The sequence below is a fragment of the Protobothrops mucrosquamatus genome, unplaced genomic scaffold, assembly GCF_001527695.2.
Source record: "Protobothrops mucrosquamatus isolate PMUCROS unplaced genomic scaffold, P.Mucros_1.0 scaffold762, whole genome shotgun sequence".
In the NCBI taxonomy this organism is placed as follows: domain Eukaryota; kingdom Metazoa; phylum Chordata; class Lepidosauria; order Squamata; family Viperidae; genus Protobothrops; species Protobothrops mucrosquamatus.
Window position 1 is genome coordinate 171,527 of NW_015387031.1, and position 15,412 is coordinate 186,938.

The 15,412-nt window shown below is 36.6% G+C and overlaps 1 protein-coding gene across 1 annotated transcript in view; it reads left to right on the forward strand.

Annotated features, from left to right (window-relative positions):
• Positions 1-15,412, forward strand: part of MRPS27 (mitochondrial ribosomal protein S27) — a 50,376-nt gene that overhangs the window by 21,192 nt on the left and 13,772 nt on the right. Inside the window, exons 5-8 of the mRNA XM_015818541.1 lie at positions 9,410-9,524; positions 12,236-12,314; positions 13,477-13,592; positions 14,715-14,817. Of these exons, the coding sequence (XP_015674027.1) occupies positions 9,410-9,524; positions 12,236-12,314; positions 13,477-13,592; positions 14,715-14,817 (413 nt within the window). The remainder of the gene's footprint in view (positions 1-9,409; positions 9,525-12,235; positions 12,315-13,476; positions 13,593-14,714; positions 14,818-15,412) is intronic.

Below are 15,412 nucleotides of genomic sequence, written 5' to 3' on the forward strand. Positions count from 1 at the left end.
TTTTCAAAACTCAGTAAACCTATTGCTAAGAATTGTGGGAAATTAAGTCTAATGAATGTTTATGGATTGAAGAAAGCTTTTCTGAGTTAGTATCGTAAATGATTAAATGTGAAAAAGAACAAGATCTTTCTTGCTTCCACTTTACACAACTTTGTTCCTCATTGCCAGTTACCTTTTTATTCTGTCTGTGTTCTTTATCGTTGCCTTAGAGTATCTTTCTTGTCTTCCTTCACCTCAATTGTTGACCCTTACAGTTTCTTCTCCTTCTAGTCACATTGTACATAGCCCTCTGTGTATGGGGCGTCCTTTGTTTCTCCTCCCAGTCAAGAGTCTCATGAAAATATAATTAAATCGCGGATGGCATTCTTTCTGGAAACATTTTCATTGAAAGTCATGCTTAGAGAAGATGAAACTGAAATTGGTTCACTCTGAAAGTAGTTCCTTCGATATTTCCTTCAAAAGCCCATAGGGCAGACATGTCAAACACAAGGCCCGGGGGCCAGATGCGGCCCGCGAAGTGGTTTCATATGGCCCGCGAAACCATCCTGGAAACAGTGAGGGAACGGCCCCCACTGCCTTGGCCCTGACCCAGGCCGGCCGGGAGCCAATGTACAATTTTGTGGTGGCCATCTATGCTGAAATGCATTCAGTCTTAGCTCCACAAGGCCATCTGGAAACAGTGAGGAACCAGCCCCTGCCACTTCGGCCCCACCCCCTGGGTGCATGCTGGGGAGGTGTCACCTTTTATGAGGAATGAAGAAATGCACCATCGCCTGGAAGTGGCCAGCAAATGGCCCTCGCCTACTTCACATATCTGGCTTGATGGGCTCTGCCCCGGTCCCATTCCTTTCTGCCAGAGACCCTCAGATCTGTCCCACTCCTGCTCAGGCCCCCGCAGGCCCCCTTGACGCGAATGATGTAAAGCTGGCCATGCCCACCCAGTAGGCCACACCCACTCCATCCACCCACACTCAGTAGGCCGCACCCACCCGGCTCCCCGAGGGCAACCGCAATGCTGATGCGGCGCTCAATGAAATTGAGTTTGATACCCCTGCCATAGGGAGTTGCAGTTTTGCTTTTTCTAGGTATTCCTGCCAATGAAAAAAACAGCAGTAATTGCAGGAATTCTGGGAATGCTATCTGTTTTATCAGTTGGAGAATGCCTCAAGAATCCTCTGGCATGCATTATCACCCAATTCTGTAGCAGTTGGTCCAGAGAACTGATGTAACTGTACTTCATGAAGCACAGTGGCTCATGAGGTTAGAACACTGGGCTGCAGATTGGCAGGCTCATATTTGAGACCCATTGCTGCCGCGGAGCGGGGTAAGCTCCTGTCACACACTCCAGCTTCTACCGACCCAGCAGTTTGAAAGTGGGCGATTGTGAATAGATTAATGGGTACCACTTCGGTGGGCAACTTTATGGGGACACAAAGGGAGCCCCCAACTGGACATCCCATGGCCAACAGTGATATCACTGGCAAATCTTTTCACCACAGAAGCATTTCAGTGCTTCTGATACTGGGGAAAAAACCCTTCATATGTTCATATTCCGGTCTTCCTTTCTCAGCATCTAAAGAGTTATCAGTGGCAAGTGATTACTGTATACCTATTTTAATCCTTTATTTAGTCACATTCAAAGAGCCAGTTTGATCTACTGCAGCAACTCCCAACCATTTCTATACCCCACACCCCTAGAACGCTGCTGATATATTCTCACACCCCTTACAAAAGTTTGAAATAATGGCAACAAATTATGCATATACTGTATACTATAATTTTGAAAAGTTTTTGCACCCCCTGGAATATCGTCTTGTACCTCCAGGGGGTGCGAGCACCCCCAGTTGGGGAACCCCTGATCTAGTGATTAAGACACTAGGCTAGAAACCAGAAGACTGTGAGCTATAATCCTGTTTTAGGCATGAAACCCAGCTGGATGAGTTTGGGCCTGTCACTCTCAGTCCTAGTCACCTCACATGATTATTGTTGTGAGGAAAATAGGAGAGATTTTTATATATGTTGACCACCTTCAATTATTTATAACTATTTATAAAAATAGTAAAAGTAGGATATATATATAATAGTTAATGGGTGTCTGAAATTCAGTTACAGGTAGTCCTCTAGTTACAACCGTAATTGGGATCAGAATTTGTTAAGCAAGGCAGTTGTTAAGTAAATTGTGCTCAATTTTGTGACCTTTTTTGCCATGCTGTTAAGCAAATCATTGCAGTTATTAAGTGAATCATGTTGTTCAGTGGCTTTTCCCATTGACCTTGCTTGTCAGAAGCCAAAAGGGAAGGTCACATAAGGCATCAAATGACATTAGAATACTGCAACTGCCATAAATACATGTTAGTTGCTTAGTGCCCAAATTTTCATGGCGATGTTCTGATAGTTGTAAGCACAAGAACCAGTCATAAGTCACTTTTTCAGTTCAGTTGTAACTTTGAACAGTCGTTAAATGAATGGTTGTAAGTCAAGGACTACTTGTGCTGTATAACATTTTGCCTTGCTTGGGATACACAATCTTTCCAATGTTTTCTTCCATAAAAGTAGGGAGCTTTATAAATATAGTTATCTGAAGGTTTTATATCTCATTGTATATGGGTCTGAAAAGCTACACTGTAATGTGTGTGATGTCATTTAATTGTACTGCCCTGCTGAATTAGGAATTTAAAAAATAGCAATCAGTTTGGTTCTCAGTAAAATGGTTCTGAGAAGTAATGTATTGGTTTGCTGGGTGTTAGTATTAAAATATGCTTGATCTGCTGTCTCCAACAATAGATTATTAGAAATTAGAGGGGTACAAATAGCAGAAAATCGCAGAGAAAGCTCCTGATTGTCCCATTCAGCATATAAAATGTAGTAGAGGCTATCTTTTCATTCAATCTATGTTTACCCTTTGCCTTGATTTATAAACGTAAGATACATTCTATATTCCTAGTTATTGTAGATTGAATGTTTCTTTCTCCTGACTTGGGGCCCTGAACACAACCTAATTATACCCTATTCAAGGAGCAGAGAGACAGTTTAATTATATCCTGTTTTGGAAGGGAACAGAGAGACACTTAATACTTTTTCAACTGATTCTGCGTTTGTGTGCATGCAAATGTGTGTGCAAAATATCTAACATAGCAGTTACTGAATGTTGTTTACATAAAATCAAGGTAAAATAGAAAATGTTTCAGAAATTGTAATATGTGGGAATGACTTTGGGAGACCAAGTGAAGATAGGCTCCCTGGGGAATGGTAAGGTAAGTGGGAGCATAGCATACGGCTGCATAATGAGCAAAACAAGAGGCTCAGAGAGGACCTTCCTTAAATTATCAGGCTGTGAAGATGATGGTGGGATAACTGTACAATCAGACTTCCAAGATTCTATTAATGTATCTTTACAATAAAGTAGAATTGGCCTATCTGTCGATGTTTCCTAACTGGTCTCTTTGGTAAGGCTGAAAGAAACTCACCCTGAATTGAGTATTGGTTCTTTAGGGAAGACTGCACATCCTGAGAGACATATTATTAGTAATCTGGGCCTAATAATGTACAACAGACCACTCCAGCTTGATCCTATCCCAATGTGTTATACCAGTTCATCATTGAACTTTTGTCAGTCTGGTACCATCAAGGATCACAGATCATGCCATCAAATTTTTTGGGTAAAATAGCAGTTTTCAGAATAAATATTTTTTTCACAAACACTTGAAAGCATTTTGACAAATCTTTCCTCAAGAATCCCCCAGATCCAAAATAAAAAAGGGTAAAAAAATATTTCACTTTCTTCTCTATTATCATCACTGTTTTCATGGCCACCCTCCAAATCCAGAAATAGAAAGGAAAATAAGTGCAATTTCAGGCTGGATTAAATTTGCCCAATCCTGAATTACCGTATATCTTCATCCCAAGACAACATAGTATCTATACCAGGGGTGTCAAACTGCCGGTCTGTGGGCCGGATGCATCATGGCAAAACCGCGCCCACCCCATTGCCGGAGATGGAAAAAAAGTTGTGATACGTCGTGACACGTCACATGACGTTGCAAGTTTGACACTCCTGATCTATACCAATTGGGAAAGTTGGATCTGTATTTCAACAGATCTGTAGAGCGCCAGTTGAGGGAAAGTTTCTTTATGATAAATAAACAGATTTCTCTTTCAGCTTTGCTTGTGTGGAGCCAAATTGAGAAAAATACTCTTAATCCAGACAGCTAGTGGGAAGATTGGAATTACAAAGCAGTATTCATCACACTCAATCTCTCAGATATTTATCAGAATCTCTCTTCTTACATCTTCTCTATAATTGTAACTGATTTTATGTCTAATTAGGTAGTGATACAAATTTGTTTCAAGAAAAAAATCCTTGCCAAATGCTTCAAAATGACTGAGTGTGTTATGATACATAATTTGTAAAAAATTATCAGAGTAATGCACAATGAAAATATTATATGCTGTATAAATATTTCAAATAATTAAACATTTAATATTTAATAATATTAAATAATGAAAATCAATGAAGTATAATTATTCAAATGTTATATTCAAAGGAATTCAACTTTTTGTTTTCACATTATACTACTTGAAAATCTCTTAAGAGGTGGTGATTCACTAAAAGGCACACCTCTTACATTATTTAAATGCTGATTTGTTGAAGGCAGCCATATAGCAGCAAAAAGATAAAGGCTTGAAACAGTTCTCTTTTTCATGGTCTGAATTGGCTTTTTTTTTACAGGAAATTAGGAATAGTCCAACAATTTAACCGTAAACAAATCACCATAGTGAATGATTTGTTTTACATTTTTACATATATACAAGTTATACATTTTTAATCATTGCATATGCAGACCCTTGCATACATGCAGTTGTATGCATGCCAATAATTTAATTAGCTATGACATCTGTTTCTCTTCTTTACCTGATCCTGCAATCCAGCTGAGATTATTATGTGTGAATTTACCATCCCCTGGCATGTGTTCTTCAGTGACTTTTGGGATCATAATATTCTTTCTGCTTTATAATGGGATTCTATTATTCATATTTTAATCATGTTGTGTAACTAGCAAATCAATCAATACCAATTAGGTAACTGATACATCAAATCATAATTCAGTTTGATGGTATATAAATGATGTTTCCTGCAAGCAATTTTTAAGCAGTCCTCTAATGAAAACAAATATAGAATCTTTTATTCTTAATATCAGAGTTCAAGTGGAAGTATGTCAAACAATTAGATCAACCAAATGGATCTTGATAACTTGATTTTGAGTGAGTCTGTGTATTATAAAATTAATTTGAAAAGAAGGAACAGTCAGTCACTTAAGAAACTATGCACACACACACACACACACAATTTTGTTGCCACAGCTTTCCTTTCTTGGCAACAGAACATAACATCTTGGCTGTGTACCCAACCACTCTATTCACTGAACAACATACCTCTTCTCCCCTTGGTAATATATATAGCCTTCAGCCATAAGGGACAATTCTATGAAATTCACTTGACAGTAGTGAAAAGGGATGGTGGCTATAATAATCTGATAAATGTTCTGGAAAGCATGCTCATTCAGATGGAAGAATCTTTCTTGCTGTTAAATACTGCTGCAGTTTGGCTTCAGGCTGCTTTAGCATCTGTGGATTGGTACTGTTCATTCATCCTGATGTTCTGTAAAAAAGGGATATGGCTAAGGCCTCTGTCATTTAGATGCAGGGATTCCTGGGCCTTATCATTTATAGATTATATGGATCTTAGCACAGTGGCAAAAAAGCTGTGATTTATAGATTTATTCTGACTTTTACTAGAATCAGCGGAACCATCATAGCTGGACATACTTAGAATTAAAGAAATTTGAAGTCACAAATTAGTTCTGAGTAACAAAGATGAAAGAATATTAGACCTTCTGGCTAATGCCCTGCCATCAGTAATGTTTTCTTTCCATTGTGGCAATATAATTAAAAGTAAAAGGAGTGAAATTTCTATTGCTGCTTTAGAACAACCAAAATTCAGAAATCCTGGCTGAATTAGCTACTTGGAGATTGGTCAATAAATTCTAATTTATTTTTACCCAGTTCTGATTTAAAGGCTTCAGTCAGTGGGTCAGACAATCATAAGATATGGTTAGGAATTTTCTTTCATGCCATTACAAGTTGTTTTCTGTTATTAAATTGGATTTTTCCTATTTTAAACTGTTGTCTGCCCTGAAAACCTTATGACACAGGGAATAGGGATACACTCTAGATAGTTAACCATAATTTTCTAGCTTTAAGATTATGGAAATGATAAAATCATGTCCTTTAGGAATGTAATAAGAGCATGAGAGTTCATGAAGAGGAATTAGAACATTTAAGATAATTGTATGTTTTTGTGTGATTTAAACCAAGACTTCCTTTTCATGATCCAAGTTTACAAACCACTGGTATTCATTGTAAAATAGCTGTGTAGCCTTAAAATGTTGTGGTATTTCAACAGTTCAGCCAGTGGTATTTTTCTTTTGGTTCACTTTTGGCAATAAATTAAGACTTCCTCTGAGAAAAAAGTTCATTTTTCTAAATTGTATCCCAGGAGATTTTACCCTTTGAGCTTGCTTCAAATGGTTTACCCAGAACAGCTTGAGACTATCCATATTTGGAGCTTCTATCCCAAAACAATTTATTTCATGCTTAGAATCTATTTTACAGAGCAACTGTTACCATCATTTTACTTTAGAATTGCCTTCAACGGTGTTTTTATTGATCATAGCTGTACCCGGCCACGCGTTGCTGTGGCTCAGTCTGGTTAAATGGAAAAGAAAGAAAAGAGAAAGCGCACGTTTGTAATTGCTTTTACATCCAACAGATGGCACTGTTTTTCAAAAAAGCATGTTTTTACCTGTCACAGGTGTGACATCTATATAATATAGGTATATAAAAACATGCGCATATTCGAATGCAACGTTGTGTCAAAATTTCAAAGCAATCGGTGAAGAACTTTCGGAGATTTAAGATTTTGAACAAACGAACATTTACATTTTTATTTATATAGATTAGTTATTTAGGTGAAATATTTTGCAGCCATTCCACATCCTGAATATGAATTTTAGATTGGTCATTTACTTTGCCATGTACAATTGAAGCCACTTTAACAAAGTACAACTTTAACTCACTTTCTACTCTCCAGCCCTCACAAATTATTTTGAAGCTGGCTCTCAATTGTGTTCATTTCTGCTGTTCTCAAAATACTGTGAATGAGTAGGAAATACTACTGTGTTTCTCTAAAAGTAAGGCCTACCTTGAAAATAAGCCCTAGTTTGATTTGGGGGGTGGGCCTAATATAAGCCCCACCCCAAAAATAAGCCCTAATTTTGGGGCAAGGCACGCACTTAAAAATCAAGCTAGGGTGGGGGGGATTTGCCCCATGCGCCCCGCACCCACTTACCTTACAGCCAGGCCTCTCCTCACCAGCTCACTTCTTCTGCGGCGTCTTCTGCAGCCAGGCCTGCATTTCTCAGTCACAGGCCTTTCCAGAAGGTCTGCAGCCAAGAACCAAGTTATGGATTCAATCCATAGCTCGGTTCTGCAAGACCTCTGCAGCCGAGGACCAAACTCTGGATTGAATCCATAGCTCTGTACTCGGCTGCATAGGCCTTCTGGAAAGGTCTGACTGCAAAATGCAGGCCGGAATGCAGTTGCAGAATGAAGCTGCTCCTTCAGCCCCAGAAGAAGTGGACCTCCTGGGTGGGACTTTCGGTGCCGGAGGTGAGTAAGACATCCCCCAAAATAAGATCTGATGCCTCTTTTGGAGGCCAAAAAAAAAAAAAAAAAAGACCCGGTCTTATTTTCGGGGAAACAGAGTATGAGCCACCCAGTTTTCTATCTGGATGACTGATAGGAAAGTTCAACAAGTGCTCTCCACACTATTAATTTGTTCAATGGAAACAGCAACCACAAGAAGAAGTAGCAAACCACAGACTAGGCAAATAGGAGATTGACAGTGGATCCTTCCAAGAACAGGAAAACTCTCTAGCAATTACTCCCAAATGTCATCTCTGCAGCTATGAAATCAATAGGTAAAACATAGTAGCTTGGTTTTTGTGGGACATTTTCACCAGCTAATCCAATAATATTTGATGAGGCAGCCTATTTATCTTTCTTCCATTTTGGGTGGTTTTGCCTGACGTTAGTTTCTTAGGTTAAAATTGACATTCTTAGCAATCTAGCTTCTTAGCAACCTCTTTGTGCAGTTGATAAAGCTGCTTTTTGCACTTCCAGAACAGCTTACTAGGATTTCTCTACTTAGGAAGAGAGTCCCTAGAGGACCTCTGGTCAAGCAGAATTTCCTTTAATGATCATACATTACAGAGAACTAATTATTTCAGGGCGGATCCTTCTGCAACCATAACAACATCATCTATCACATTAGGATGTTTGCAGAATATTCTCTCTCTCTCTCTGTCTCTTGTATTTTGATAGCTGCGATGTTCCATGTAGCTGAACAATTCAAAAGCTAAGAAAACAAATTTCAGAAATACATTCTTTCTGCCAGTCACTAGTAAAAGCATAATCTTGAACATTGCAAAAAATTGCTCCTAGGCTGACTTATGCAAGCTAATTAAACATTTGAACTGTTTGCTGTCCATGTCTGGGTTATGTTGCCTCTTCTGACACAGCTGAACTCTTTCACCTGCTTGTCACAGTCTGTCACAATGGGGAATAAAAGCAATTCCCAGCTGTTCAATACTGTCCAGTGAGGATTAAGCAATTAAGAAGGCTACTGGCGCAAAATAAAATTAAATGGAACATTTCAGATAAAGGTATAACAATTGTTTGTTAAAATGACCCTTTTATTTTTGATATATTATTTTCATATTTCTCAATTTAATTGATCTCAAAAAATAATTCCAGAGGGTGTTTTAATATGAATAATCGTTGGTTCTGGTGGTGAGTCCCTGATAAAGAAAGCTGATTTGAATCTAGTTTGCTTTTACATGTTTTTTTTTTCTGGTGGCTAATTATGACTTTCTATTGCATTATATCTGATTATTCTTTTCATTTAAATTTTAGAATTTAAACAGTTCTTCATATAAAATGTAAAGTGAGAATGTGACAAAAGATGTTTCAAATTGCATATCTCTCAAATACTGTAATTTTCTTGATGGGCAGAATTGATTGTGATTACCAGTTGACAGCTGGTGCAATTGGATTGTATGTATGAAACGGCCCCAAGTAATTAAAACTTTAAAATTAGGAATTTGCAAAACCTCATTTAAATATTTTAAATACAGTTGACTTACATTTTGAGTAAAGTAGCTGTTTCAATACTTTACTGAAAATTATACGACTTTAAAAATTAGAAGCATTGGCTGTATTGAACGGAGCAATAGGGATCACAAATTCAGCATTAACTTCCATAATTCTTGATGTTTCTGTCATCATTTAGGTTTCGTCATAGTCCTAATTGCTTTTATTTAAGAGACTGGATCATCCACAGCTGGATTAGGAAGTGCCTTAAGTTTGATGCACAGGACAAAGCTTTGTATACTCTACAAAACAAGGTTTTTAAATTTTATTATATTTTATTTTATATGTAAAAAAAGGAAAGTAGCAAAACAGAGAAAAATAAATGTCTTTACAAAATCATACTTTGCTCATGTACTTATCAAAACTAATGTTACATAGGAAATTCTTGACATGTTACGCAATTAAATTATTAATTTTTTATACCAGTCTTCTTAGCATGCATAAAAAATGGAAAAGTAAAAAAGGGAAATGTTTATATACATTATGTGCAGTCCAGAATTTGGTATTTGCAGTCCTCGTATTGGGATTCCTGATGATAAAAATTCTGGTCCAAGGGGAGCAAAAAGTAAGTTCTTCAGACCATTATATAATAGATGAGAAGATGGATGTCCTTGTAATCTAACTTTTTACAACCATGAATGCATATGGTTTCTATTTCCATTTTCCACTTGATTCTTTCCAAACCAGTAATATTTAATTCAAAAGATCCAGAATACCTACAAAAGAGAATAATTCCTTTAGAACAGTATTAATATACGAAACAACCTAAAAAGTTGAATAGAAGTGACCCCCAGCATAGGGCCACTTCTTATACTTATTATATTAAGTACCAAATCTACAGTAATGAGCTGTACCCATCTAGTTCTTTCTTTTGATTTCTTTTTGAAAATGTATGCAAGTGTCCAATTGATACGAAATAATCATTTTTGATTTAAATATAACTTTAAAACTAGAGAAGTGTGACACGTGATCTTTCACTCTCATTTGAACACTGAACACTATAATTCTTCACTTCATTTCTCTTTATCTTTTAAACATAATTAGTATATTCTAATAAGGATTCATAAATAGTTATTGTAGCTATGTTTGTAGACATTAATTTTTTAATATAAAACATTTAATAAGGGTGCGCATTCTGTAGCGTTCAAACTATATACCGGTATCTTGATATCAGAAAATATTGTTATTGAACATATTGCTATTCTGGGTATCTTTTGCACATAATACTTAGATTGCAACTACTCAAATAATGAAATAATGAACATATATAATCCTATTAATGAATGTGTTAATACTGTATATTCCAAACTGCATCTGAGTTCCTAAATAGAAGGATTACCTTGCTATTTTCAAATTTAAAGTAAGAATTATTTTTTACTTGTCATGGTATGTTTTTAGAAAGGGCATTGATTAATTATGCTGAAATCCTAGACAGATACAGTTCTTCATTTTATGTCCTCTTTCTTTTCTACATATTATGGATATAATCTGGCCCATGTAATGAAATGCTATATTGATTTCAGTAAGGGTAATTAAAAGCCTATTTCTCTCTCTTTCTCTTTCTCCCTCCCTCCCTCCCTCCCTGAAATCCATCAGTGAATACCTTTAATATTTTTGCCTAGATTGTGATTAATTTATTAGGGGATTTAATATATAGCTTGGTTTATTTAATCAGACTGCACCCACCACAGTAAGCTTTTAAAGGGATGACTTCTATTTAGCTGAGAACTGTTTGGAACAAAAGCAGAAATATCTGTCTGAGTCATTTTTCTGTGCTCCTAGAGCCACATTCCTGGAAATACTTACTTTCTTATGTTTTTGTCTGGCATTCAAGTTAAATTTTTGAGGTCTCCTGCATCAGCAGCACCAGGATACTTCAGTGTCAATGTGGAGTTAAAGGAAATGGTTCTTATTGCTAAAAGTTTAAAAGCTTGGATGAAAGGTTACAAAACATGTTCTTCTTTCCTGGTGTGCCATAGCTTGGCAGGAAACAAAATGAAATGGCAGAAATTTGTGAATACTATCTGTCCTTGGCTTGGAATGCAAAGGCCATTTATATAGTGCATGTTGGAAAATATGTGTCCCTGTGAGAACTCATGCCTGTGATTAATGAAAAATTAGAGTACTCATTTCCCTGTAAAAGTTCACTAGTAGAAAGTGGCTGGGTACATTCATGTAGCTGGATGGTTATGTGCCCTAATCTCTGATGATGAAAAGAAAACATAGCATAAGGGCTGCTGGATGTATAGTTCTGCCTCTCTTCTTTATTAGCTTAATGGAAGGGAGGTGGGAAAGCTGTCATGGATTATTATTATTATTATTATTATTATTATTATTATTATTATTATTATTATTATTATTATTATTATTATTATTACTTCAAGAAGAAGAAGAAGAAGAAGAAGAAGAAGAAGAAGAAGAAGAAGAAGAAGAAGAAGAAGAAGAAGAAGAAGAAGAAGAAGAAGAAGAAGAAGAAGAAGAAGAAGAAGAAGAAGAAGAAGAAGAAGAAGAAGAAGAAGAAGAAGAAGAAGAAGAAGAAGAAGAAGAAGAAGAAGAAGAAGATCCATATCCGTTATCGGATGTTGGCGATCCTGTTTTTATCAGCAGCTGCACGAAGTCAAGTCAGTTAATGCTGCCTCAGCTGAAGTAGCATTTTTCAAACTTGCTAACTTTAAAGTTGTGTGGGCTTCAACCGCAGAATGCTGGGAACTGAAATATACAAAATTCAATTTTGCCAAGTTTGAAAAACACTGATCCAAACAACTGTTTTCTTCAGGCACAAGCTACTCTGCAAATTCTTTCTTATGTTCCCATGTCCATCTATGAAAGCGAAAATAGAAGCAGAATGCATACTGATAGATATCTTTTTAGATTTGCTCAATCATGTCATGCATTCAAGCACTATTCAGAATAATTAGAAGTATGGCATTAACACAACTTTGTTCTCTGCTCGTTTTTTTTCCAGGTACAGTTTGGAATAATTCCAGATAGTTTTACCTTCAATTTATTATTGGATTCTTTTATAAAAGATGAGAACTATGAAAGTAAGGAACACATATTTATTAAACATTAGGTGTTATGTATATATTAAATATTTCACCCTTAATATGTATTGTGCATTTCTTTATTCCTGGACATGCCCATTTTTGAGTTTATTTCTTTACAACTAATTTGCTATGATTTCAGGAATAGATATATTTTTTTAAAGGGAAGAGGATAATAGAAGTAAAGCAGGTGGCAAGATTAATGCAATGACTATGAATTTTTCTCATAAAAAAGATATATAGGTAGTCCTCAAAATACAAACATTTGTTTAGTAACCATTCAAAGTTTACAACAACACTGAAAACTTACAACTGATCCTCGCACTTAATGACTGTTGCAACATCCCTGCAATTACATGATTAAAATTTGGGCAACAAACTTAAGGATATTAAATTAAAACAGAATAATAATGGTGCAAGTCCATTTCATATGTTAAGTGTCTCCTCATCATTTTACATTTCCAGAATAATGAAATTGTCTTTTTTGAATATTACCCAAAGAATTAGATCAAACTGTGAAGTCAGAAGATATTTGAATAGGATATACTACCATTCTGCAGTTTTAGGAATTCAGATTCCCTTTGCCAAGCCAGCCTTCTTTTTTTCAGGTTGTAGGAAGACCATAATATCATATGAATAGGGAACTCAATTGAATTTTCCTCCCAGTATCTTCCAAATCTACCTTGCAGTATTTCATGCTAGCAACAGTATAATAATGAGTAAATGGGACTTCTTTTGGATGTGATCTCCTGGATTCTAGTGAAGGAAAAATCAAGATGTATGCACAGGAATAAAGCTGAACAGGAGGAAAATTAAAAACTTCAAAATCAGATGGCAGTGATAGTTTAGGTAAAGAAAACCAAGATATTTCCCCTTAATTTATAAATCTGATAAATGGTATTAACGTAGGTATTTAATTTGAATATTAGAAGTATTAATATGGGAACCCAGTCAAGTACATATATCAAGTTTGAAATGAGGTTAATTTTTACAGTGCTTTATCTTTTCCCCCATGATGTCACTGGGATTTTTAATTACCTGTTTATGTCATATTAACCTGAAATAAACAGTTTGATATATTCATTTCTATAAATACATTGGTGGGATAATTATTGTAATATATTTTAAGCAACATTTTAATGCTCATTTTTATTATTTTTAGATGCTATGGCTGCAGTGACTGAGATAATGATACAGGAAGATTTTACTAAGGTGTCCACCCAACTTCTCTCTCTTTATACCATGTACAAATATTTGGCAACCAAATCAGAACTTACGGTAAGCTACTTGCATAATGAAATGTTTGTGGTTATGGCTAAAGAATAATATGATTCAGACGCTGCATGTCCATACTTCCAAAGTATGATTTAAAGCCAAGTTGAAGAGACTTAAGGTCTTTAGATGTAATTTAAGTTGCAAGGCTATGCCAGCTGGTATATGGCCCTTGATTGACCCCATGGTTACTCTTCCTTCTCCCCAAACATCTCCTTTTCTTCATAGTCTTGTTTTAAAAAACTGAAATATATCATGGATATGCTATTCACTTTTATCTTTCTTCCTAAACTCAGTGAAACTCAATTTGTATCTGAGATTTTTAAGAAGTCATATATTTACATCCACAAGTGAAGGAAGTTGCTGTTTTGTGCCTGTCACGGTTTTCACATTGCTGTTTGCGTTCTCTGTGTGAGAGAGGATATATGTATGGCGAGAAAGGGAGGCAAGAAAGGAAAAGAAGGAAAAGAAAAGCTTTCAAGTTGTAGTTAGTTCCTCATTACATCATGGACATGCCATAAGTTGTCTTAGCAACCATATAAAAGTGCTTGGACATGAGTTCATCCATGATTTCTTTTTTGAACTTTAGAGCAGGGGTGTCCAACTCTGGCAACTTTAAGGCTGTGGACTTTACCTCCCAGAATTCCCCAGCCAGCCATGCTGACTGGGGAATTCTGGGAGTTGAAGTCCATAAGTCTTAAAGTTGCCAAGGTTGGATACCCCTGCTTTAGAGTCTAGTTTACAGCCCTGAAGGTTACCTACCCAAATATTAAGGAGGCCCAAGCCTGTTTAGAGTGCAGCGAGCCCTAAACAAAAGCCCTTCCACTTGCTGAAGAACATATTGTTGTTGTTGTTAATTGCGAAGTTGTGTCCGACCCATCGCGACCCCATGGACAATGTTCCTCCAGGTACTGCTGTCCTCTACCATCTTCTGGAGTCCATTTAAGTTCACGCCTACTGCTTCAGTGACTCCATCCAGCCACCTCATTCTCTGTCGTCCCCTTCTTCTATTGCCCTCGATCTTTCCCAGCATTAGAGAGATATTTTGTTCAATAAAGCAGAGAATTGGGAAGGTGTATAATCCTGTTCTGCTTTCACATTTTTTCAAGCAATATTTCCTGTTTACAGTGGGAAGAAGAGAAAAATCTTGGAGCATCTCTGTTGTTAGTGGGCCTCAAGCAGACTAATACTGTAGGATTTAGTTCTCAGCTATATGGCCTTGCCCTCCTTGGTAAGTTTTAGCAAATATTTAATTAAAAATATTTCTGTATTGCTTTATTGATTAGCTTGGAGTAAATGGAATGTCTTCAATTAAATGCTAATATACCTTGACACAATACAAAATTAGAACTAAATCAAGTTAAGCATAATTGGCATTGAGTCTACATAATGCAAAATTCACCTGGCTAGTCAAAGTTGCACTGAATATTTGAAAAGCCCAAAAGGTAGGATCTATCTTTCTCTCATCCTCTCAACCACCTTCCCACAAAACATTCAACTGAGAAAGGAGATAAATGGTAACAAGTAGGCATTATTCCTTAGTTATATATGTGGAAGTCCCTTGCTATTTTCTAACTGGAGCCTCAAAATTAAAGATTTTCTATGTAGCATTATAGATTCCTTTGCTGTATCCTCCAAGTTAACTTACTAGGAACATTACTAGCTATTGGTTTAAAGCTGAATAGGGCCTAGACCAGGGGTAGGCAACCTTGGCTCTTTTATCAGGAATTCTGGGAGTTGAAGTCCACGAGTCATAAAAGAGCCAAGGTTGCCTACCCCTGGCCTAGACCCAACTTGAACTGGGGCCAGATTGTTCAAAGAAAGAT